The following is a 23,872-nucleotide window of genomic DNA, read 5'->3' on the forward strand; positions in this document are numbered from 1 at the left end:
GAAAGTCAGTAATCCATAGTCATGTGATAAACAAATATTTTTAATACCATTAGTATTGTATTGAGGTTCTGCTTATTAAACTCAAGTATGCAAATAGATTGTTCCCCTTTTTGCGTATGTTGCTGGTTCTTTGTATTTTGCATTGTATTTTCGAAATGAATGGTTGAAATTTATACGTCTTTTAAATGCTTGCAGTGTTGCATTGTTTCATTTCATGTATACAGAGGCTAGAGTGTGGTTGTTTAGTATTTTCATAGATTACATTTTTGTTACATGGTTCTGTGTTTTGCAAGATACTGTAAAGAAGTCATTTGCAAGCCACTCTGTACTGTATGGAAATACTTCCACAGAACAATGAGTATTGTTTTGTTTAGCATTGTATGTAGCCCGGTGGAAGGGGAACCTGATGGTTTCTTAAAGGTTAAGTTCACGTTTCATAACATGTTGCATGTTAGTCCCATATTTAGGGTAAGGTGTATAACATTTTATGAATGCACCGAATGCCCATGACATCCTCCCCTCCCATCCTCACTGTGACAGCATTCTGGGGATCTTCTCCCCGTGTCTGCTGCCACAATTAATAAAAAAAAAAAGACGTGGCTGTGCGGGTCTCTACCTACTCAGCTCCGTTTTTCATAACCTGTTACATGTTAGTCCCATATTTAGGGTAAGATGTATAACACTGATCAGCTTTTGATCAGTTTTTCAGTTAAAAATAAAAATCAGAAGAAAAAAAAGCATCCCGTTAAATCCTATGTAAGTCTTCACACTGTTCAGTTGCGTTTCAGTTGCATTTTTAAAAGTCCTGCTTACTGCATTTTTGTGTGTTTGGTGCATATTAGGGCCCTTTCACACATTTTTGATCAGTTTTTGGTCTGTTTTTCAGTTTAAAAAAAAAAAAAAAAAAAAAATGATTGTGCATTTTTGCAACAGAGCAGTGTGAAAGCAGCTTAAAATGCAATTGACCAGTGTGAAGAGTTCCATAGGATTTAAATGGATGCATTTTTCTTCTGCGTTCTTTCTTTATTTTTTATGAAAAAAGTGTGAAAGGATTGAAGTTTACAAATATGTCTGCACCTGTTTTTGGGAGAGTTCACAAGTGCTGTAATAGCCAGAGATAAGCAGTGATTGACCCAGCTTAAAGTGTTATGACGGCCATACACGGTTCGAATTTCGAAAGAATTTTCTTTCGAAAATCATATCTAAGAATTTTCGTATGAATTTTGCACCATTAGTGGGCTGCAGCAACAGCCGATTTTCGTGCAGAAATAAAATTTGAGGAATCGGACATGTTGGAAATTTTTAGAAAAACGAACGATTTTCTAATCAATGATGGGAGAATCGTGCGAGAAACGTAATAAGAAAATAAAATGTACGGAGATAAACAAAAATTTACGGAGAGAAAAGAAGATTCCCAGCCAAGAAAATTCTTTTCTGTAGCAACATGAGGTGAAATTGAAGGCTTGGTCGGCCGAATTTCGAAAATCAATGGTGGCATCATCGGATCACAAAAAAAAAAGGATTTTCTGATTTTGAAAAGAAAATTCGTTCGAAATTCGACCGTGTATGGCCTGCATTAGTTGATCATTGTTACATCTGCCTTTTTGCCATGCTTGAACTAGCACAGCTGTAGACACACATGCATTTAAGTGTGATCAGTGATCCGCATTTATTTTCCAGAGTAGCTGCTTATTTTGGAACATATGCTTCTGGTAATTTGCTCTCTAGTGTCATGGCACACATTTATTTATTTATTTTAAAGCGTTTTTTCTAACATACAAAGCAATTTCTGATACAGTGATGGTGCTGCGCTGTCAAGTGCCAATAATGATATATAGAGTAAAATAGGGAAGGATTGAGTGACAAGCATATTGGAATTGACGCAGGAGTACAAACTGGCCGGTCGTGGAGTATGTTTGTTTGTAATAACATTGTAAAAAGTGAGTAAAACTAGCCGATTTTAATAATAAAACTTGAAAAAAAAATATTGCACTATCTGGGATTTCTTTCTTACACACCACCACCACGGAGGATATCGGGCGGGACCACCATAGAAGAGGCAGGATCCACCCCAGAGTTCCACAAGCCAGGCTAACCATAGAAGGACCCCTAGAGGCAGGTGGAAATACATGGACCCCCAAAGAGAGCCATCCACTCAATGCTGTAGTAAGGTGAGAGGCTTGAGAGAGCTGAGGTGTTGCAGCAATTGAAAGAAAAGACACCAGTCTCCTAATTCACTGTTTGGAATGGGGAAAGGCTAGATCACCCAGTTGAACATATCACATCAGACTACTACTGTCTTTATATGAACTTGTAATATTTTTTTTTTTTTTTTATCAGAAGAGAAAGTTAGTGAGAGGCTTTGTAGGGGGACTTGACCAGATGTTCTAAAGTGCGGGTGTGTGTGATCTAGCTCTGCCGCAGCTTCAGAAGAAATCCTGCAAGCTGGAGCCAATGCAGTAGCATGGGCACGGCTTGCCCTGGATCCAGCTGCTCTGCTGTTTTGCTGCCTCGCTGTGCCGCCCCATTAGGGGAGCCTGGTTCTCTACAAAGGGATCAGGGACTGGAGAGGAAAGCTGCTGGTGTGTTTGCAGTGTCGTCTGCTGCCGTCCTTTTGATGTCTCTGTGTGTGGATGGCCTGACACAAGGGGAGAGATTGTACTGCTGGGATGCCGACCGTGGAGGAGAGAAACTTCAATGCTGAAACCAAGTGAGTCGAGCATTTGCAATACAGCTATTGGAGGAGACTAGGCTTTGTCTCTAGTGACACACGGTGGACATTTAGTACTTTGCACCCTGTATTTTGGATGCCCAGTTTTCTGCAGCTGAGGGAAAGGGAAAATTTAAAGAGGTCCCCTTTGGACTTTGGTGGCGCTACTTCTCCGGCCTCATTGTCTTACCTCCCCTTTCTCTCCCTGGAGTAAGCATCACCCTGCCCCAAGGTGGAGATTCATGCTGAGTTACTATAAAACACATTTATGATGAGGAAGAGGGGAAGACCCAGCGCAACAGGACAGTGCCAGCTCCAGTACCCACTCACAACAAAGTGTGAAAGGGAACTAGGCGGCTGCCAAATTAGAAAAGTTTGTCCATACCCCGGGTCAGACCCCCACAAAAGGAGGGCAACGGAGCCTGCAAGCACAATCTAAGGTGCATCCCGGGGCTGCAGCTACGAGGAAAAGCAAAAGGCAAGCCATAGCAGCGCCATAAGTAAATCACGCAGGACTGAAAACTGCAGGTGATATCCAGAACACCCAAGATGCCCCAGAACCCTCGACTGCAGAGGGAGAACCAACACTAAAAGTCCTTCAGGCAATTCCTGTAATAAATCTATTTGGGTGAATTGTCTGACCAGCTAAAAACCATCAGGCAAGAGCTATCCTTTGTTAGGTACGACCTACAAAAAGCACAAGAAAGGACTACCGCGCTTGAAGGGAGAGTAAGTCTAGTGGAGGATGACCTGAATTCCCTTAAGTAGGAGATAAGAACTGTAAGCCCTTGTACACACGGTGGGACATTCCGACCACAAAATCCGTCTGATTTTTTTTTTCTGACTGATTTTGTCCGAAACAGGCATTGCATACACACGGTCGGACAAAGTTGTCAGAAAATCCGATCGTTCGGAACGTAATGACGTTCGCTCGTTACGATGGGGACTACGTTCAGGCTAGTAGCCAATAGCTTTGGTCTCGTAATTTGATCTGAGCATGCGTGGCAGTTTGTCCAATCGGAATTCTCTACAAACGATCGGATGATAATGTCAGAAATTTTTTTATATCCAGCTCTCAAACTTTGTTGGTCGGACATTCCGACGGGAAAAAGTCAGATGGAGCCCGCACACTGTCGGATTATCCGACAACACGGTCCGATCGGACATTTTCCGTCGGAATGTCTGACCTTGTGTACAAGGGCTAAGAGAACAAATGGCTGACTATGAGATTAAAATAGACGGAAAACGGGATGCAAAGGAAAAAATTTTAAGGATCGTGGTGCTTCCTAAGCACAGTGAGGGCCCCGAAGCTGTGGTATTTCTTGAAAAATGGTTTCAGGATCTATTTGGAAAGGACACCTTTTCACCCTTTTTTTGCAATGGAGAGAGCTCATAGGGTGCCCTCTAGACCTCCTACACCAGGGGGGTCGCCCAAGATCCCTCCTGGTAAAAATGCTCTTTTATAAGGACAGAGTAACCATACTACAGAAGGCCAGGAAAATGGGTAATATTTTTCTATGAAGGTGGAAGGGTATCCATCTACCAGATTTCTCACCAGAACTGCAAAAACAATATGTTTCTGGAAATGAAATGTAAACTACAACAACTGAAATTATCCTATGCCCTGTTATATCCAGCGAGACTGAGGGTGACCGCCTTGGGGAAGACTTTGTTTTTTGATTTCCCTGAAGGGGTGATTGGCATCCCATAAGGCAAAATTAGAGGAACCGGAAAGATAGAAGTATAACGCCTGCATTGCATTTAGGTTGGGGGAAGTAATGTGTATGCGGCTCCCTTTCTCAAAGGGATTTGAGAGAACTCTTTTTTTTTTTTTTTTTTTTCCCTTCTTTTTTCTTCTTTGAAACTCTGAGGACTCAATGGGGTGGGGAGGGGAGTGGGAATTAGACACAGATGATGTGAAAGGTATGACAGGTGTATGTGGGGACGTATGAAGAATAAACTCACTTTAAATAGGAAATAGTTTTGTGACACAAAACTATCATAGTAGAAATATAATGAGACGAATGGGGATTGGTTACCTAAAGATTACACAAAGTATATGCAAATCGCACAATTGGGATTGGGAATTTTTGAATTGTATGCATTTGTTGAACACTAAATGGTTAATTTTATGCAGGCAAAAAAGTTAACTATATGTTCTGAATGTCCGGGTGTTGGGAGACCCCACAAAAAAAACCTGTAAGGGGTGGGAATGCTCTCCCTCCAGGAGACGCATCTCACCAATGTCTCTATCCCACAGCTGGGTTGGAGGGATTTTCAAACCCAATATCATTCAGTCCACACCACCTATTCTAGAGGGTGAGTATTCTGATTATACTACTGGGGTGATGTTCACCTATAGGCAGATCAGGACTGATGAACTGGGGTGTTACATCTTTCTACAGTGCCTTGCGAAAGTATTCAGCCCCCTTGAACTTTTCAACCTTTTGCCCCATTTCAGGCTTCAAACATAAAGATAAAATTTAAATTTTTTGTGAAGAATCACCAACAAGTGGGACACAATTGTGAAGTGGAACGAAATGTATTGGATTTTTGAAACTTTTTTAACTAATAAAAAAAATGAAAAGTGGGGCATGCAAAATTATTCGGCCCCCTTGCGTTAATACTTTGTAGAGCCACCTTTTGCTGTGATTACAGCTGCAAGTTGCTTGGGGTATGTCTCTGTCAGTTTTGCAAATCGAGAGACTAAAATTCTTGCCCATTCTTCCTTGCAAAACAGCTCGAGCTCAGTGAGGTTGCATGGAGAGCATTTGTGAACAGCAGTTTTCAGCTCTTTGCACAGATTCTCGATTGGATTCAGGTCTGGACTTTGACTTGGCCATTCTAACACTTGGATACGTTTATTTGTGAACCATTCCTTTGTAGATTTTGCTGTATGTTTGGCATCATTGTCTTGTTGGAAGATAAATCTCCGTCCCAGTTTCAGGTCTTTTGCAGTCTCCAACAGGTTTTCATCCAGAATGGTCCTGTATTTGGCTGCATCCATCTTCCCCTCAATTTTAACCATCTTCCCTGTCCCTGCTGAAGAAAAGCAGGCTTAAACCATGATGCTGCCACCACCATGTTTGACAGTGGGGATGGTGTGTTGAGGGTGATGAGCTGTGTTGCTTTTATGCCAAACATATCGTTTTGCATTGTGGGCAAATAGTTTGATTTTGGTTTCATCTGACCAGAGCACCTTCTTCCACATGTTTGGTGTGTCTCCCAGGTGGCTTGTGGCAAACTTTAGACGAGACTTTTTATGGATATCTTTGAGAAATGGCTTTCTTCTTGCCACTCTTCCATAAAGGCCAGATTTGTGCAGTGTACGACTGATTGTTGTCCTATGGACAGACTCTCCCACCTCAGCTGTAGTTCTCTGCAGTTCATCCAGAGTGATCATGGGCCTCTTGGCTGCATCTCTGATCAGTCTTCCCCTTGTCTGAGCTGAAAGTTTAGAGGGACGGCCAGGTCTTGGTAGATTTGCAGTGGTCTGATACTCCTTCCATTTCAAAATGATCGCTTGCACAGTGCTCCTTGGGATGTTTAAAGCTTGGGAAATCTTTTTTTATCCAAATCCAGCTTTAAACTTCTCCACAACAGTATTACGGACCTGCCTGGTGTGTTCCTTGGTCTTCATGATGCTCTCTGCGCTTTCAACAGAACCCTGAGACTATCACAGAGCAGGTGCATTTATACAGAGACTTGATTGCACACAGGTGGATTCTATTTATCACCATCAGTCATTTAGGACAACATTGGATCATTCAGAGATCCTCGCTGAACTTCTGAAGTGAGTTTGCTGCACTGAAAGTAAAGGGGCCGAATAATTTTTGCACACACCACTTTTCAGTTTTTTATTTGATAAAAAAAGTTTAAAATATCCAATAGATTTCGTTCCACTTCACAACTGTGTCCGACTTGTTGGTGATTCTTCACAAAAAATTAAAATTTTATCTTCATGTTTGAAGCCTGAAATGTGGCAAAAGGTTGAAAAGTTCTAGGGGGCTGAATACTTTCTCAAGGCACTGTATATTGTACAATAGAGAATAGAACCTAGAAATAGAAAATAGAATGTGCTGGCCAATTTGTATATCGCGCCTCCTTTTTAATTCTTTTTAATTCTTTACTTTTGTACAAATTAGTGGAGTTTGTTCTGGATAAACCGGGTGTGCCGGTTATTGTTATGGGAGACTTTAAAATGGTCATGGACCGGAAGGTAGATTGGTTCCCTTTGGGAATGCAGACGGGTGCTATAGTTGACCGACTGTCCCTGTTTCTGGTAGAGGCCAGACTAATGGATATATGGAGAATGCGAAATCGGGCAGTACTCGTGTTTTTTCAGGACACACTCCACTCTTTCCATCTGGTATTGGGGAATGAGGACCCATTACAGGTGATAAAAAATGTAAGATACATGCCAAGAGGCCTTTCGGATCAATCCCGATGACAATGTCAATAGAGGCAAGGGAGAATTACTGCATCGGGGAGTGGAAAATAAGTTCCTTTTGGATGGAATTAAGGGGCAACCCAGATGAGGTGCTGACAGCATTAAGAGAGTTTGTAGACTTGAATAGAGGAACCACCCCTGTGGGGGTAAGATGGGACACTTTGAAGACCTTTCTTTGGGGTATAATGCTACAGCAAGTGTCAAAAAAAAATAAATGGACCAAGGACTGGGAAAGGGTGGCTGGAGAGAGGGTTTATTAATTGGTTAAAGTTGCTATATAAAGTGCTGAAGCAAAAGTGAGAGTGAATATTCAGACACATTTTGATTGCTAAAGAGGAAGGACAGGGCACCCCTGTCTGCCACCCCGCTCCAAACACAACCCCCCCCCCCCATCCCCGCTCTTTGCATTCGCAATCAAACCTCTGGCAGTGACTCTCAGGTCCTCCTTGGGGGTAAGAGGATTTAGCAGGGGAGTAGTGGAAGAAAAAGTGGCACTACATGCGGATGACCTTCTGTTATTTCTAGGGGATACTCTGGTTTTACAATAAACTGGGAAAAATCTGCACTGTTACCAGTAGACTCCCTGGAAGGTCCCTTGCCCGAAGAGGTTGCTCAGTTTCAGATAGTGGACAAAATGAAATATTTGGGAATTAATATTACAAGAGACCCCAAACAATATGTCCTAAATAATATCGCTCCACTTTTGGAAAAATTTAAATATGGAAACGTCTCCCATTATCAGTAGTCTAGGATGCTGTAACTTGATTAAAATGATACAGCTTTTGTATGCATTACATAATTCTCCAGTGTGGGTGTACAAAAAGTGGTTCCAAAAGTTTGATGTCATCTTTAGAGAATTAATCTGGAAGGGTGGTCCGGCAAGAATCTGCTTGCGCACCCTAGAATTACAAAGACAGGAAGAATTCCTGCCTGGTTCCTTTGAACAGTGAAAAAGTGTTTGAGAGCTCCATTAATTCAAACCCTCACTTTAGGAGCTGCATAGAACAGCTGTACCCAGGAGATAAAGGACTTCCCAACTGCCCAACGGTATCTCGACTCAACGTTATCAAAAGCCTTAGCATTGTCGAGGGAGAATACCACTCTGTTACCTGGATTATCCACTGGAAGCTGGATATTCAGGAACAGCCTGCGAATATTTAAGGCCAAGGATCTAGCAGGTATAAAGCCTGACTAGTCTTAATGGACCAAGCCAGACACTATACTAGCAAGTTTGGTTGCTAGTACCCAAGCCAGCAGCTTGACATTGGTATTGAGACGAGAAATGGGTCTATAAGAACCAGGTATCGGCACATCCTTTCCCCGGTTTTGGGATCACTACTATGACTGCTTCATTCCTTGAATGCTGGAGACATCTACTTTTGAGAGTTGCATTAAAAATATCCAAAAGAAAGGGAAGAAGAGGTTCACTATATCTCTTGTATAACTTCACAGGGAGACAATCAATGCCCAGGGATTTACTATTGGCCATAACCATCACAGCTTCAGCCAGTTCCTCTATTGTTATAGGGCCATTTAGCGTACTAAGAGCCTTGAGGGATAGGGTAGGAAGAGGGCATTGGTCCAAGAATTGCACTAACTCCTCCTCCGTAGGAGCAACTTTGGATGAATATACATTCTTAAAGAATTCACAAAATATAGATGGTATGTGCGCCATATCTTGAAAAAGTTCCCTTGTGGAATCTCGAATGGCGTCTATATGCGACTTGTCCTGTTGGAAGAGAGCATAGCCAGCAAGTGACCCATTCTCTCCTCTTCAAAATATCGCTGCTGCAAGAAAAAACGCTTTCTCTGCCGCAGTGAACACAACTTTTTGGTATATATTCTGGGCTACCAGCCAGCTTCGTTCAGATTTTGTTCATGTTCCTCAGCTTTCGTGACCGATTCCAACACTGTGAACTCCCATTCTTTAGTGCTACTTTTGATAGAGGAGATTTGCCGGATAAGAAGACCCCTAAGATGCGCTTTGAGAGCATCCCAGACAACTCCTATTGCTGCTGAACCCTTATTACAGTGCAGAAAGTCAACAATCACTTTTGGTATAGGGTTAATGGAGGGGGGGGGGGTAATTAAAACCAAAAGGGATTTGGCTTCCAGAGTCTCTCCCCAGTAGTACGCAGGCCAGAGATCAGTGCTCTAAGAATGGAGTGGTTAGAGATACTACGTGGGACATAATCATAGAAACTCTACTCATAGCCTGTGCATTACATAAGCATTTATCAATGTAGGATAGTGCTCTATGCATGGAGGAGTAACATGAGTAACATTTCTTGTCAGGGTACCTGGTTCTCCACACATCCCCCAGGCCTAGCTCCATAATCAGCCTAGCAAATGGAGTGTGACCTCTAGAATCAGCAGGATGTCCACTGTGTGGTGACCAACTATCCACTATGTTTTATCTAAAAGGTTAATAAAGTCACCCAAAACACACATGGGTACATTAGCATAAGGGGCTATAAACTTAGCTAAATAGCTCAGACTCTCAGAAGAGAATGGGGGAGGGACATAGACATTTGCTATAATGCATAGCATACCAGCCAGTTTACATAATAGGAAAATAAATTTGCCTTGCTCATCAATATGAGAGCGGACCAGATTCAACGATATATATCATTAGAAATCAAAATACTGACTCCTCCTGGAGTAGGATGAGTGGATGGAGGGAAACTGCACCTGATAGGTTTGGCAAAAAAGTGGGTATCGGCAGCGGTTTCCACCCGCAGCCCAGCAGGGTACAACAAGGCATAGGTGACATCAAAGCGCCTGAGCCTCTTTTTTCACCTCTGAACTTTGTACGTTTCACGTTGCAGTTTTGAAAAGTCAGGATAGAAAGAAATACGGGCATTAGCCATCTTGATTGCCTCCCCCCTGGTTCTAGCTAGGTGCAGGGCAGCGTTAAAATCTTTAAAGTTCGGGAATTTGAACAAGAATGGACAAGGGGGTTCTCCTGGGCAAGGAGGCCTAGCCGACACCCCGTGGGCACGGTCAACTGTAAACCGAGAGGAAAATGCGTCTTTGCCAAAAGTTTATTTGCGCCAATGTTCTATAAAGGCAACAGGTTTTTACCCTCGGCTCTCTGGGATACCCACAGCCCTCACGTTATTCCTCTGGAGCCTATTTTCCAGATCTTCCAGGTGAGCTGTGTAGCTAGAAGTTAGTTGGCACACCTCATGCTGCAGCGGCGCCACATCATCTTCAGTGTTGCTCATGTGACCCTCCAATGCTGTCTTGCGGTCTCTCAGGTTTGCATATCCTGCCGGATCAATGCAACTTCCAGCTTCACACCTTAAATTTCAGTAGTTAGGTATGTGAGATTAGTATTACAGGAAGAGACGGCAGTAAAAATCTCTGTGAGAGTAGATTCTGGGTCCTAAGTCTCATGAGCATTAGGATCATTGTCAGATTGCAAGACAGTATGTGTACTCATCGTCCCATAAGACTTCTGCTGTGTCCTCTATCCACGGTGGTTCAGTCTCTGCAGAAGGGATTAAAGTAGTCTGTATCAATTCTTTAGTCAAATTTGCAGTGTTATCATTAGGTATGATTTAGCAAATGGCTTCTGAGCAGCTTCCTTTACTGACCGTGACGAATGGCTGCCATCTTGGGCCACATGGTCCGGGTCAGTCAGGAGGTCTTTACCCCTTTTAGACATGTCTAAATCAGTCGTGTATCAATCAATAGCCCAGGGGACGCTGAGTACAGGGCTGGGCTGCAGCTGCAGCTGTGGATGCGATGCGGATGAGAGGGGATAACAGGATGAGTGTCTGGAGTCTTGGTGGAGAGAGCTTTCAGTGCGTCCTACTCCATGCGCCGCAAGCCACACCCCTGACTTATACATTTATTTATTTTTTGTTTTATTTACACCTGTCACAAGATTTTTTTTCTCTCTTCAGAAGAACACATTCTATGTTTAAACTTCACCATTTTACATATATATATAAGGCCTCATGCACACGGACGTTTTTACAGCCGCTTTTTTTGCAGCTTAAAAACGGCTATCCATGTTAGTCTATGGCTTCATGCCCACCTAGGAGTTTTTGAGCTGCAAATGGCATAGGCGTTTTTAAGCTGTAAAAAAAAACCCAGGACCAGTGCGTTCCGTGGCGCGGAGCTAGAGCTGGAAAAACGTGAATCGCGCATAAACGCGTAACATATTTTCTTTGTTTTCTATGGCATTGTGGGAAATTTGGGAGTGCTATAGCCAAGAGATGTGTTTCTTTCTTTCTAACGCACAAAAACGCCAATGCAAAACGCTGTAAAAATCGTGTTTTTAACGCCGATTTTTCCAGGTGTCAGAGCTAGCTTTGCAGCCAGTTTTTTAAAACGTCCTTGTGCATGAGCACTAAATCTCAATATTGGCACTTGATAAACCGCACCATCACTGTATCCAAAATTGTTTTGTATGTTACAGAAAAAAATTAAAACGCCTTTTAAAAAAAATTACAAAAAAATAGGTGTGCCATGACATTAGAGAGCAGATTACCAGAAACATATTTTCCAAAAGTAATCAGCTACTCTAGAAAAGAAATATGGATCACTGATCACACTTAAATGCATGTGTCTACAGCTGTGCTAGTTCAAGCATGGCAAAAAGGCAAAGACAGATGACACAAGGATCAACCAACACTTAAAGAGGAAGTAAACTCTCCCTCTCTGATGCTTCTCTTCATTTAGTCCATTATAATAAGTAATTATCAGACTATAGCCACTGTAATCCAACCCAAATGACATATTACCTACCGTTTAAAGAAACTTTAAAAAACTTGTTTCCAGGGGTTGGGCACCGCCATCTTAAGTATTGTTTTCTGAGTCCACAGTGGAGTGTATTTTGGCCCTTACATTGAGCACTTCCTGTACTGTTAACCAAGCCTCCTTCTCAATCCAATGTTTCTATGGCAACCCTGCTTCCCTGTTCATAGCTGACTTGTTTTATTTCATAGTATTTACTTGTGCAGATGTCTAATGTTTCCCTTTGTTGGTCTTATCAGCTTCAGCTGATAAGATTGCAGTAATGACCAGGTTTACTGTTTATTGTATGTCATGTCACATAGTCACGTGGTGTGTAGGAGGAAGTTCTGAATGAGTCTGAAGACTCCTGGGAGTTAAGTGTTGTGCTGTAGGAAGTCCTGATAACAGATAGCTAAGACATAGAGAGTGTGTCGTAAATCAGGGGAGATCTGGGCATGCTCAGTGACTTCATTCTAAAGAACAAAAAGGATTACAACAATACTAAGCAAGTAAGGCGATATCTACAAGCAGTGTTCATTAGGGTTTTTATGCTAATTTACATGGGACAAAGTTGTGGGGGAGGGTTTACAACCACTTTAAATCTGGGTCAAGCATTGCTTATCTCTGGTTATTACAGCACTTGTGAACTGTCCCAAGAACAGGAGCAGATGTATTTGTAAACTTCAATCCTTTCACACTTTTTCCGTTAAAAAAAAGACGAAAAATGCATACCTTTTTAAATCCTATGGAATTCTTCACACTGGTCCGTTGTGATTTAGGCTGCTTTAACACTGCTCTGTTGCAAAAATGCATAAGGGTCCTTTCACACGGGGCGGATCAGTCCTGATCTGCCCCGTGGATATCCGCTTGCTCAGAGGGGATCGCCGGAGCGATCTCCGCTGAGCAGGAAGATGACAGGTCTGTCTCTGCACACTGCGCAGGGACGGACCTGTCACAGCGCTGCTCTCCCCTATGGGAGATCGGGTGACGGACCGCAGTGTCTGTCGTCACCTGATCCGATGACGGATGGAAAAATAGCTTTTTCCTCCGTCACACTTTTTCGGGTCGGATGTCGGCGGACATGTCACCGCTGACATCCGACGCTCCATAGACCCCCTGAACGGATCGTCCGTGTAAAAGGGGCCTAATAGTTTTTGGTCAGTTTTTCAGTTAAAAAAACAAAACAAAAAGAGATCAAAATGTGTGAAAGGGCCCTAACATGCACCAGTATATTACAGATATTACACCCCATTAGCCACAGATTTGCTAACAGATGCCTACAGCAGTTTGTTATACTACATTTAAAGTGATTGTGTGGGAGTACCATTTTATTATAATACAAAACAATTGCCATCTAAACCAGTTTGATGGCAGTAAAGTCAGCTACACATAGCCCAACAACAATAAGCAGCAGAATAGTACAAATTAAACTATCCAGAAAGTATCATACCCGTTAGCAGGAATTATTGGAATCGGCTGTACAGTAAACATGGGCAATCCGAATTAGCCAATAAACAAAAAAGAATAAGTCAGAGCTGCCATTTGAGAAGCCAAAATATCTACCCAAGGTTGCTATACTGTACATTTTTATTTTTTTCTTAGAACAAGTACCTCCCTTGTATATGAGTTTATACAAAGGCAATTCCTGGTTTATCAGTTGATAAATGTTTGGCAGTATGGGCGGAGCTGGATCCTTCCAATACAGCAAAAGTGTTTTTTTTTTTTGCATAGAAAAATATCAAACGAACCATAATACAATTTGAAATTTAAAGGGTTTGTTAACCCATATATATATAAAACTATGGCAGTCCATCTATTAGAGGCTGGCATAGCATACTGTGTCAGTAGTTTTACAAAACGAGCAGTGTAAATACCTAATTAGGGCTGTCTTCAGGCCTGTGGCATTACTCACTGCTGCTTTCCAGCTCTGATGGATGGCTTCTGAGGGAGGGGCCGTGATCTCCCTCTGACGTCAGCCGGGGAGATCATGTGGCTGCTCGTCTCCTCCGCCGAAGCCATCCATCGGAGATGGAAAGTGGCCGCGAGTCCCGTGACTGGCCTGAAGACAGCTCAAATTGGGTATTTACAACACTCGTTTTGTAAAACTAATGACAGTGTGCTATGCCAGCCTCTATTGCAGGCTGGAGACAGACACAGAGGCAGATGACAGGGAGGAAGGAGGGGACATTGTATGACGGAGGGCTGCAATTAGACCACGGTGATCAGGGTGGAGCAGCCCTCCTTATCGTGGTCTATTTTGGGAGGGCATACAGAAGTGCAATCTTCAAGGGTTTTTTTTTTGTTTTGTTTTTTTGTTTTTTACAGTTTAGAGGGGGCAGATTTCACAGCACATCTGCTGTGCTGTGTAATCTGCTTTAAGGGACCAAAATCTGAATAATTTTTTATTTTTTTGGGGTTAACAAACACTTTAAATGGAGCATGGTAATCTAGTACACCAAGAAAGCAAACCTCCAGAGTGTTCTCAGCTTGTAGACTAAGATGAGTTGTTGGCATATCAAACAATTCAGCCCAAAAATAGATTCATCTTTGACAAGACCAAAACATTAGCAGAAACTTCCTCACATCAAGGACAGCAGGCTTGTTCCATCAACCCCATGTGATTCAGCTTAGCAGGCATATAATGAAGTTGGTTAATAAATTTGAAACGTATAAACTTGTCAGCCTTACTGATAACATCCTGTAAGAAGGTTTCTGTAACCACCTCCCAATCCTCATCTGTAAAGACAGGAAGATAAGCATGCCATTTCCAGTAGGAGGAAGCAAAGGGGTGTGAACCTGCAAATTGCAATGCATTATAAAAGGTAGTCACCAATTTGACAATATTGGGGTCTGCCATGAGATGTTCCAAAGGGGAGTAGACAGGTCTACCCCCAGCAACCCAAGTTGGGCTTGCACAGCATGGAGCATTAAAAGGTATTTAAAAATGAATTTATTAGACACACCAGCCTGTTCCTTTTTAAGTGATTGTAAAGTCTTGTTATTTTCTTTCTATAAAAATAACAAACATGTTATTTACCTGCTCTGTGCAGTGGATTTGCACAGAGCAGCCCGAGTCCCCCTCTTCTGGGGTCCTTCTTCTGTGATCCCTGTCCCTGTATCCCTCCCTCCTGTTCAGTTCCCCCACAGCAAGCAGCTTGCTATGGGGACACCCACACAACTCCCTGTGTCCATTCAGACTAAGTCCCTCTCTTTCCTGATTCACTGACTTTGACAGCAGCGTGAGCCGATGACTGCTGTGTTTCAGCCAGTCAGATGGCTGAGACACTTGTGGACATTGCTGGGGCTCCGGTAAGTATTAAATTTCTTTTAGGATTTTACCAGTGGCACCATTTTTAGTATAAATAAATTTTTATTATACTTCTGCAAATGTGTTCTTTGAGTATCAGGATCTTGTGTTTTAAAGCATACTTTCCATGGGGTCATTTAAAGCAACGAGACCCTTGTCTGCATAGCAGCTTCAATGTGCTTTTCAAGACTTCAATCCACTAATGTAACAACCTGAACTAGTGGTTATGGAAACCACACACAGCCTTTTATCCATAGCACAATGACGTGCTCTGTGCCTGAGCAGCCTATTGTTGAGCCCTGCACTTTGAGCTGTGCCAAGCTGTATGCAAACACTGGGTTTCAGAAAAGTCAGTATTTGCATATTACCTTCAGGGTTGACGTGGCAGATTGGGGTAGTAGTCAGACATGGTAAAAGGTATTTTGTGGAACCAGAGGTTTCGTGCTATGCAAATTTGGGGGCACTTTGCATTCTGTAACAGCACAACGGGTGTGCTTTAGGAAAATGCAAATGGAATGTTAGTACATAGTTACAGAATAATGCATTATAATGACATGGAACAATATCCTTATTCTTCAAATATAATCCATACACATCCACTACTTAATGGATCTCTCTGTCTATCTATTGATCTGTAATCTATTTTTTCATTCAATTGTTTGTGTTTTTCTGCTACCTTGTAACAGCCTCTGTGAGCCCCCAAGACCCCCTTTCCCCCATCACTTCCCTCTTGTTTGATTGGATTGAACAGTACATGTTGTGGCCATGTGCACTGCTCTGTGCGCACTACAATTCTCATAGTCCCTAGTCCAACCTGGAGCTAAAATCATTTTGACCTTTTGCTAAAAGTGTTTTTTTTTTTTTTTTGTTTTTTTTCCAGTCATATGAAAATGCACTGGGTCAAGGAGCTGGTCTGGAAGCTCATGGTAAGATGTCTGTACTGATTTATTCCATGTTTTATTTGTGATCTCATGTTGCGCTTTCTGTCTCATGTGGCCTGTTCATTTGGAACTGCCATGGAGACCTTTTTAAACTTTTTTTTTTTTTTAAACTCTGATGCCAGAATTTTTATTGCCTGTGGTCTCCATGGAGCTGATCTTTGCCCATTACTGGCTTACAATACCTTGTTTTGCATTTTCTCTCTGTATGGGGGCAGCCATCTTGGTACAGGCAAGGGTTTTTTTTGGAGCTTTGTGTAGTAGTCTTTGCTCATTACAGCTCTGTTAAAAGGGAAGTAAACCCTTCCAAACAACTTGGACCTATAGGTAAGCCTAGATTAAGGCTTACCTGTAGGTCCAAGCAATATCTCCTAAACCTATATGGTTTAGGAGATATTTGCCCGAAAATGGGCACCGCTGTCTACGGCGCATGCGCCGTAGACAGCGGCGCGCAGGCGCACTAAATGCGGCAAATCCAAGAATTGATTTGCCAAATTTGTCGACTCCCGTGCGCATGCGCGGGAGTGACGTCATCGCGGCTTCGCCGTATGACAGCAACGGAGCTGCGAGGCGCGACTCCCGTGCGCATGCGCGGGAGTGACGTCATCGCGGTTGCGCCGCTGTCATTGGTCGGAGCTGCGAGACGCCACCAGCAAGATGGACGCAGCGGACTACAGGGATCAGCGGCGACTTCGCTGGCTCCTGTGTCAGGTAAGTGACACATAATGAGCTACTATGCGATGCATAGTAGTCCATTATGCTTTACCTTTGCAGGGAAAAAAAGAGGAAGTAAACCCATCAGGGTTTACTTCCTCTTTAACCTATGCTTAGGCATGATTCATTTGCAGCCTTGGGCCATCTATTTCTGCCCTGTTACAGCCCAGAATTTTCCTGTGACTCTTCTTATAGTTCAGTCCTGGTATTCCAAGGTGCACATCATTTTAAAACTTTATTAAACCCAAAACCATTTTTTTTAATATATTGCAGCTCACCAATTATTAGACGTGGTGTCTACATTTGTTTTCTTTAGTTTTCCCTCTTTTTGCACCTGCTGATCAGGCCAGTAATGCCTCCTGTTAGTGTGCTTCCACTCTGGATGAATAAGCACAAGGGGCACATTTGTACAGCAGCAGGATGATTCTGAGGGCATAAACGGAGAAAAAAAGCACTCGCGTTGCCTCATCCGCAAGTATTGGGAATAAAGAAGAAAAAAAAGGAATTCAAAGAAAACCCGTGGTTGGACTTTAAAGGCACAACAGACACTGAAAGTACAAAAAATTATTTTAACATTTATTGAAAAATACATATAGTATAAAGACCAGAGACATGAAAAAGATAAAAAATCACATATACAGAGAAGAATCGATACATGATTTGAGCCCTAATGTGTCTACGTGTTCGGTTGTACTTCTTCAGGACACATTTAGAGTTCAGTAGTTGCAAAGAAGTGAAAAATCTCACTATCTTGCAAGAGGGTCACGTAAAATATGTATTAATCAGTGATTAAACAAAAAATGGTTTCCAATAAAGAAAAACATACAGACAAACTCAGGGGCAACACAGCTCAATATAGCCGAAATACATAGAGGCCACCTGTGAGCTGATCATCAAAACCTTATTGAACAAGGGGATATTAGATGGGAGATGGAGTATGCCATGGACCATGTTGATCAAATCAAAGAAGATCCTTGAGTCACAAAAAAAAGCCACAGATAGAAGCCAGACAGTTTATCCATTATAGTGGATTCAGATCCAAGCTACCATCATCCCAAACCCAAATCCCCTGGGAGAGACTGAACAACTCTTAGGGCAGTGTCTTGGCAGCAGCATGCAGTGAAAACGCATCCCCACTATTAGGTGCTCTGGTGAAACCTGGCTGAAGCTTAGACTCTGCATCTCAGATGAGACCTCCTGACCAACCAGAGGGTGTAGACATAACCATAAAAAAAATCAAAGTCAAGTCATTAAAATCAAGTTATAAAAATAAAGTCAAACCTTCCAAATAATTATTATAATGTGTATGTGCCCATTATTTAGCTCTAAGCAGCTCATAGAGCCTCTGCATCGTTGCAGCCACACTGCCCATGCTCTCCTTCTTTTGTGTAAGTAAGCTGTGTAGAATATTCTCTAACTTACTATGGCTGGGGTTAAACCAGAGAGGGTCACATGCCTTTATGATGTTGCCACAGCTTTTTTAGACCCTCCTCCAAGACCCTGCAAAGTGGATTGGAGTTGTCAGTCAAGAATCTGGTCCACCCAAAATGTTGGGGGGGTGGATCAAATTCAAATTCTTGACTGATAGCTCCACTCCCCCCCCCCCCCCCCCCCCAGCCTGGGTGGAGGAGGGTATAAAAAAAAAGCTGGGGCAACATTACGGGGCATGTGAACTGCTCTGGATGAACAATGTCTTCCAGCCCGGCTGTGCTGCAGGGGAGAGCAACAACAAAGACATGACCTCCATTGTTGAGTGAGAAAGTTATTTAGATAAGTTCACTTTTAGTAACGTGTTCCATATTACACCTGTATCCAATCCAGGGTGTAACATGTTACTAATGCAGCAGCCCCACTCACACCCCCTCCCCTCAATCACCCACTGTGACAACGGGAGGGGATCCTCCTGCACCGCTATCACATTTTAAAAACAATATGGCTGTGCGGGTCTCCTGCCACATAGCTGTGTCATTCATGCACAGTGATCTGTGAACGAAGGAACTACAAGTCACTCGGGTACAGGGCTTGTAGCTCTCGGTGAACTAGACGGGCGCTCATCAGCCTCCTTGTAGTTCACTGGCGCTTCCTGTAGCTGAGTAACTGTCTGCAAATATGGAGGTATGAGAAGACCGCTGTCAGAAGTGTCTTCAGGAGCCTGACATTGCACCTGAACTCTACTGATCACTGGTGCAAAAAAAAATGCACATTTTTTGATTTGCAAAATCATGTGCATTTATTTAACAAAAAGTAAACTTGGCCTTTTAACAATAAATTCAAAAAGCATTTTTTTATTGTAATCATTGGCTGCTAATGTACCACTCATTTAGGAGTTTAAAACCAATTTAAGTCCAACTCCAACTTTTGAAGGTAAACAAATGGGTTTTGGGCCAGTTTTAATATTTTTAATTGAACAACGTATTGCTAGAGCTTCTAATGCAGTATGCCCCATCTGATTTCAATTGAGCGGGGTGATGAGGGATGAGTCGCTTCCAGGGCCGGATTAACATAGGGGCTATTGGAGCTGCAGCTCCAGGCCCCTTTCTCAAGATAGGCCCATTTGCCCAAAAAAAATAAAATAAATTTTTTTTGGAAAGAAACTGTTTCATTCATAAAAAACCCCCCACTAAAGTTAGCACGATTTTTTGTTGTGTACTAAGTGATGCTTTACATTTTTTTACAGGTTACATGTTTAGAGTTACAGAGGAGGTCTAGTGCTAGAATTATTGCTCTCGCTCTAACGATCGTTGCGTATGTAACCTGTGTGTATCTGGCTCTAATACTAACCAGTGCCTACCCAGGGACTGACTAGTATCTCCCCCAGCCTGTCCCCACACACCCTCTCACCTGCTGACCTGTGAATGGGGCAATCACTCCCGCAGTGTTATTGTGTTCTGCCAGTGAATACAATGATTAGTGTTGCTAACTATAGCTGGCAGCACTGATTGTTTTGAGGAAAACCTGACAGGCTGGTTGTACTCAAGTCAGTTAATAGGTTGACTTGTGTAAAACCAGCTAGCCCATACATAGACCGACTATGGCTGGTCTCTGCTTAATTGGTGTAATTTCAATCCATGTATGGCCCGCTTAACCACTACGCAGTCCCTAAACATCCTTCCACAAACCTTTAAATTTTTCCTTCCCAGATTACTTCATCCTCCTCTCCTATACATAGTGCCCACTGTCATACTTTCCACACTTCTCTCCTGTACATACTGCTCACTGTCATGCCATACACACTTCTCTCCTATACATAACACCTGCTGCCATATCCTACACACTCCTCTCTTGTACATAGTGCCCGCTGTCATACACTTCTCTCCTGTACATAGTGCCCACCTTCGTACCCTCCACACTCCTCTCCTATACATAGTGCCCACTGTCATACCCTCCCTCCACACTCCTCTCCTGTAATTACTGCTTACTGTCCTACTCTCCACACTTCTCTCCTGTACATAGTGCCCACTATCATACCCTCCACACTCTTCTCTTATACATAGTGCCCAATGTCATACCCTCTACACTCCTCTGCTGAGCATACTGCCCACTGTCATACCCTTCACACTCCTCTCCTGTACATAGTGCCTTCTGCCATACCCTCTGCACTCCTCTCATGTACATAGTGCCTACTGTTCGACCCTCCACATTCCTCTCCCTCACCTTCACATACTTCCCACTTTTATACTATCCATACCCCTCCCCTATGCCTCTTACCCACAAAAACTGTTCTTTAAAATTATACTGAATATCCTCAATGTTACCAGCTCTAGAATGGGCACACTTTTGTCAGTTCAACTAAAGGGAATCTCACAGTCCTCATATTTGTTCTGCCCCATTATTTTTTTTTTTAAACAGGAGTGCTTTATTATCCAACATACATACACAGTACAAAATGACCAAGAGTATAATGGGTCAAACTACCGGCGCAGCCGGAGCACAGTAGGATACGAAACGTGTTACATACATCAGCATATGTCATTCGGTGATACAAAAAAATACAGACTAAAATACAAACTAAAGTTCAAACTAAGAGGACGAGGGCTTCCCCAAAGACCCAGAGACCACCTCAGCCTCCCGATGTCCACGGGAGCCAGATTCTGTCAAACTTCCATGGACAACCGCGATTTAGGTAGGTTATTTTATACAAAGGCAAAACACTATTCACACTTTTCTCCCACTGAATCACACTGGGAGGAGTGGACGAGAACCATTTACAGATGATTTCTTTCTTAGCGTAAAAAAGTAAATAGGAAATCAACAACTTAGAGTAATAGGGTCTACTTTCATCCGCGTGAATGCCTAGTAGGGCCATCTCAGGAGTCCTAGGGACCTCCAGCCCCAACCGAGTGTTGAGGTGATCAAACACCTCGGACCAATACGTATGCAGTCTGCAGCAGTCCCAGAACATGTGAAGGTAGGTACCAAGTTCCACCCTGCACCTAGGGCAGTGTGGATCTCTATTAGGGTATATTCTCGCCAGGCGCGTAGGAGTGTGATATACCCTATACACAAACTTCGTTTGAATAAGTTTATCACCCGCAGAAATGACCAGTTGAGGACCTTTTTCCAAACATTCCTCCCAATCCTCCCGCTCCAGAGATGGGATATCCTCCTTCCATTTGTCCCAAAGAGAGTCCAGCTTATGAGAGTCAATCGGGAGTACAATCCGGTACACATCTGATAGGGGTTTTTGGGGGCCCTCACCCTCAAACAGCTCCTCCAGCGGAGTAGTCCGCAGGGTTGGGGATTCAGGAAACTGTGCCCTAGCCGCATGACGCAGCTGAGCATACCGAAAGAACATCCAGCCAGGCAGGCCATGGGAACGAGTCAGCTGGCCAAACGTCAGCAGGGTACCTGCCGGCATAACATCCCGCAGAGTTGTAATCCCAAATCGCACCCAGATCTGCGGGTCTGGAATTGTCCTAAAGTGGGGAAGGTTAGGGTTATTCCAGAGGGGCTGGGCCGGGGACCAGTCACCCGGCCGAACAAATCTGCGCCCCGCCATCTTCCATACCCGAAGAGAAGCCTTCGTCGGCCCAGGAAGAGCCGCGTACGCCCCAGCCCCCCTGTATACTAGGCCCTGCAGGTCAGACACGGAGCCCACCAGCGCTGCCTCCAAGCGCACCGCCACGTTCGAATCCCGCGCCGCGAACCACCATGAAACAGTGACCAGCATAGCGGCCCAGTAGTAAAATCGCAAGTTGGGAAGGGCTAGACCTCCCACCCTCACCGGGGACTGAAGCGTGGACTTAGCCAACCTAGGGGCAGCACCATTCCACAAAAAGGAGCTAATACACTTATCCGCCTCCCGGAAAAAGGAGCCCGGAACCCACCCCGGACAGTTCCGAAATATGTAGTTGAACTTAGGGAGAAGCACCATTTTTAGAATGTTTATACGTCCTACCAAGTTCAACGGAAGTCCAGACCAGGCCCGGCACTTCTCTCGCAGTAGTCGGAGAAGGGAGAGTACATTTAACATGTAATACTTATTGGGATCTCTGGCCACCCGTACCCCGAGATAGGTAAATTCAGAGGACCACTGTAGTAACGACCCACCAGGGGACGAGGGCACACCCGCATCCAAGGGAAAGAGGAGAGATTTTGACCAGTTAATGCGAACGCCAGAAAAGGACCCAAATTTGTCAAAAATCGCAAGAGCTTCCGAAAGGGAAGGACCGGTATCGTTTAAATACAACAAGGCGTCGTCCGCGTATAGTGAGATCTTCTCCTCCGTACATCCCTTTCGCAGTCCCCGTATAGACGACGCTCTAATTAATATGGCGAGAGGCTCCAGGGCCAGGGTGAACAACCCAGGCGAGAGAGGGCACCCCTGTCGCGTGCCCCTTTGCAATGAGAAGGGTTCCGACATCCAACCATTGGTGCGCACCCTGGCCCTAGGAGCCGCGTAGAGCAATCGCACCCACCGTAAAAATTTAGGACCAAACCCAAAACTCCGAAGCACCCCCCAAAGGAACTCCCACTCCACAGAATCAAATGCCTTCTCAGCATCTAAGGAGGCAATTGCTCTGCTGCCCACCTCATCATGGACAGAGGAGAGATTTAGAAAGAGGCGTCTGATGTTAATGTCTGTGCCCTTCCCAGGCATGAAGCCCGTTTGGTCAGCATGCACCAGGGAGGATATTACGGAGTTCAAGCGGGTGGCTAGGATCTTAGCCAACAGCTTGGCATCCACGTTCAGTAGGGAGATAGGGCGGTAAGACCCACACTCCCCCGGATCCTTACCCGGTTTGGGGATCAGGACAATAGTCGCCTCTCCCATGGACTCAGGAAGACTATCAGTCTCCCCGATTCCAGCAAGAAGGGCCCGAAACCTAGGGGCTAACAGGTCAGCGTGCTGTGAGTAAAACTCAGAGGGTAGTCCGTCAGCCCCCGGAGTCTTACCACCTTGAAGACTACCGATGGCCAGCTGGACCTCCTCCAGCGACACGTCCCTGTCCAGTAATTCCCTGTCGTCCCCTGAAAGTTGGGGAAAGGGAATCCCTCCCAGATAGTCCTGCAGTTCCGCAGCCGTACATTGGGACCTGGAGGTATATATACCTTGGAAAAAGTCATAGAATCTACGGTTGATCTCCGCCGGAGAGGTAAGCTCCCGGCCCTGTACATCCCGGATACTAGCAATATGAGTAGAGGGCCTCTGGGTGCGTGCCAGCCACGCCAGCAACCTACCATTCTTATTGCCATATTCAAATAGTCTTTGTTTGGAATACAACATAGACTGCTGCGTCTGCGTTACATTAAGCAGGGATACTTCCCGAAGGACCTCCTGCCACTTCCTGTACACATCCCCATCCCCCGTCCGAACGTACTCCGCCTCCCTCCTCCCACTTTCCTCCTCCAAGGCTTCAAGGGACCTAGACGTCTCTTTACGTAGGGACGCGATGTGAGAGATAAAATGACCCCGGATGGCAGCCTTAAAAGCGTCCCAAGCCACCCCACCCTCAGTCGAGCCTTCGTTAAGTTGCCAGAAATTGCAAATAGCTTCCGATGTCCCC

General features: G+C 44.0%; 1 protein-coding gene across 1 annotated transcript in view; it reads left to right on the plus strand.

Moving 5' to 3' along the window:
* Positions 1-23,872, plus strand: part of PGGT1B (protein geranylgeranyltransferase type I subunit beta) — a 91,313-nt gene that overhangs the window by 53,443 nt on the left and 13,998 nt on the right. The window contains exon 6 of the mRNA XM_077462255.1: positions 16,094-16,139. Coding sequence (XP_077318381.1) covers positions 16,094-16,139 — 46 coding nt within the window. The remainder of the gene's footprint in view (positions 1-16,093; positions 16,140-23,872) is intronic.

Source organism: Lithobates pipiens, unplaced genomic scaffold (genome assembly GCF_037356315.1).
Source record: "Lithobates pipiens isolate NorthernLeopardFrog02 unplaced genomic scaffold, aLitPip1_a1.2 Scaffold_3, whole genome shotgun sequence".
NCBI lineage: Eukaryota > Metazoa > Chordata > Amphibia > Anura > Ranidae > Lithobates > Lithobates pipiens.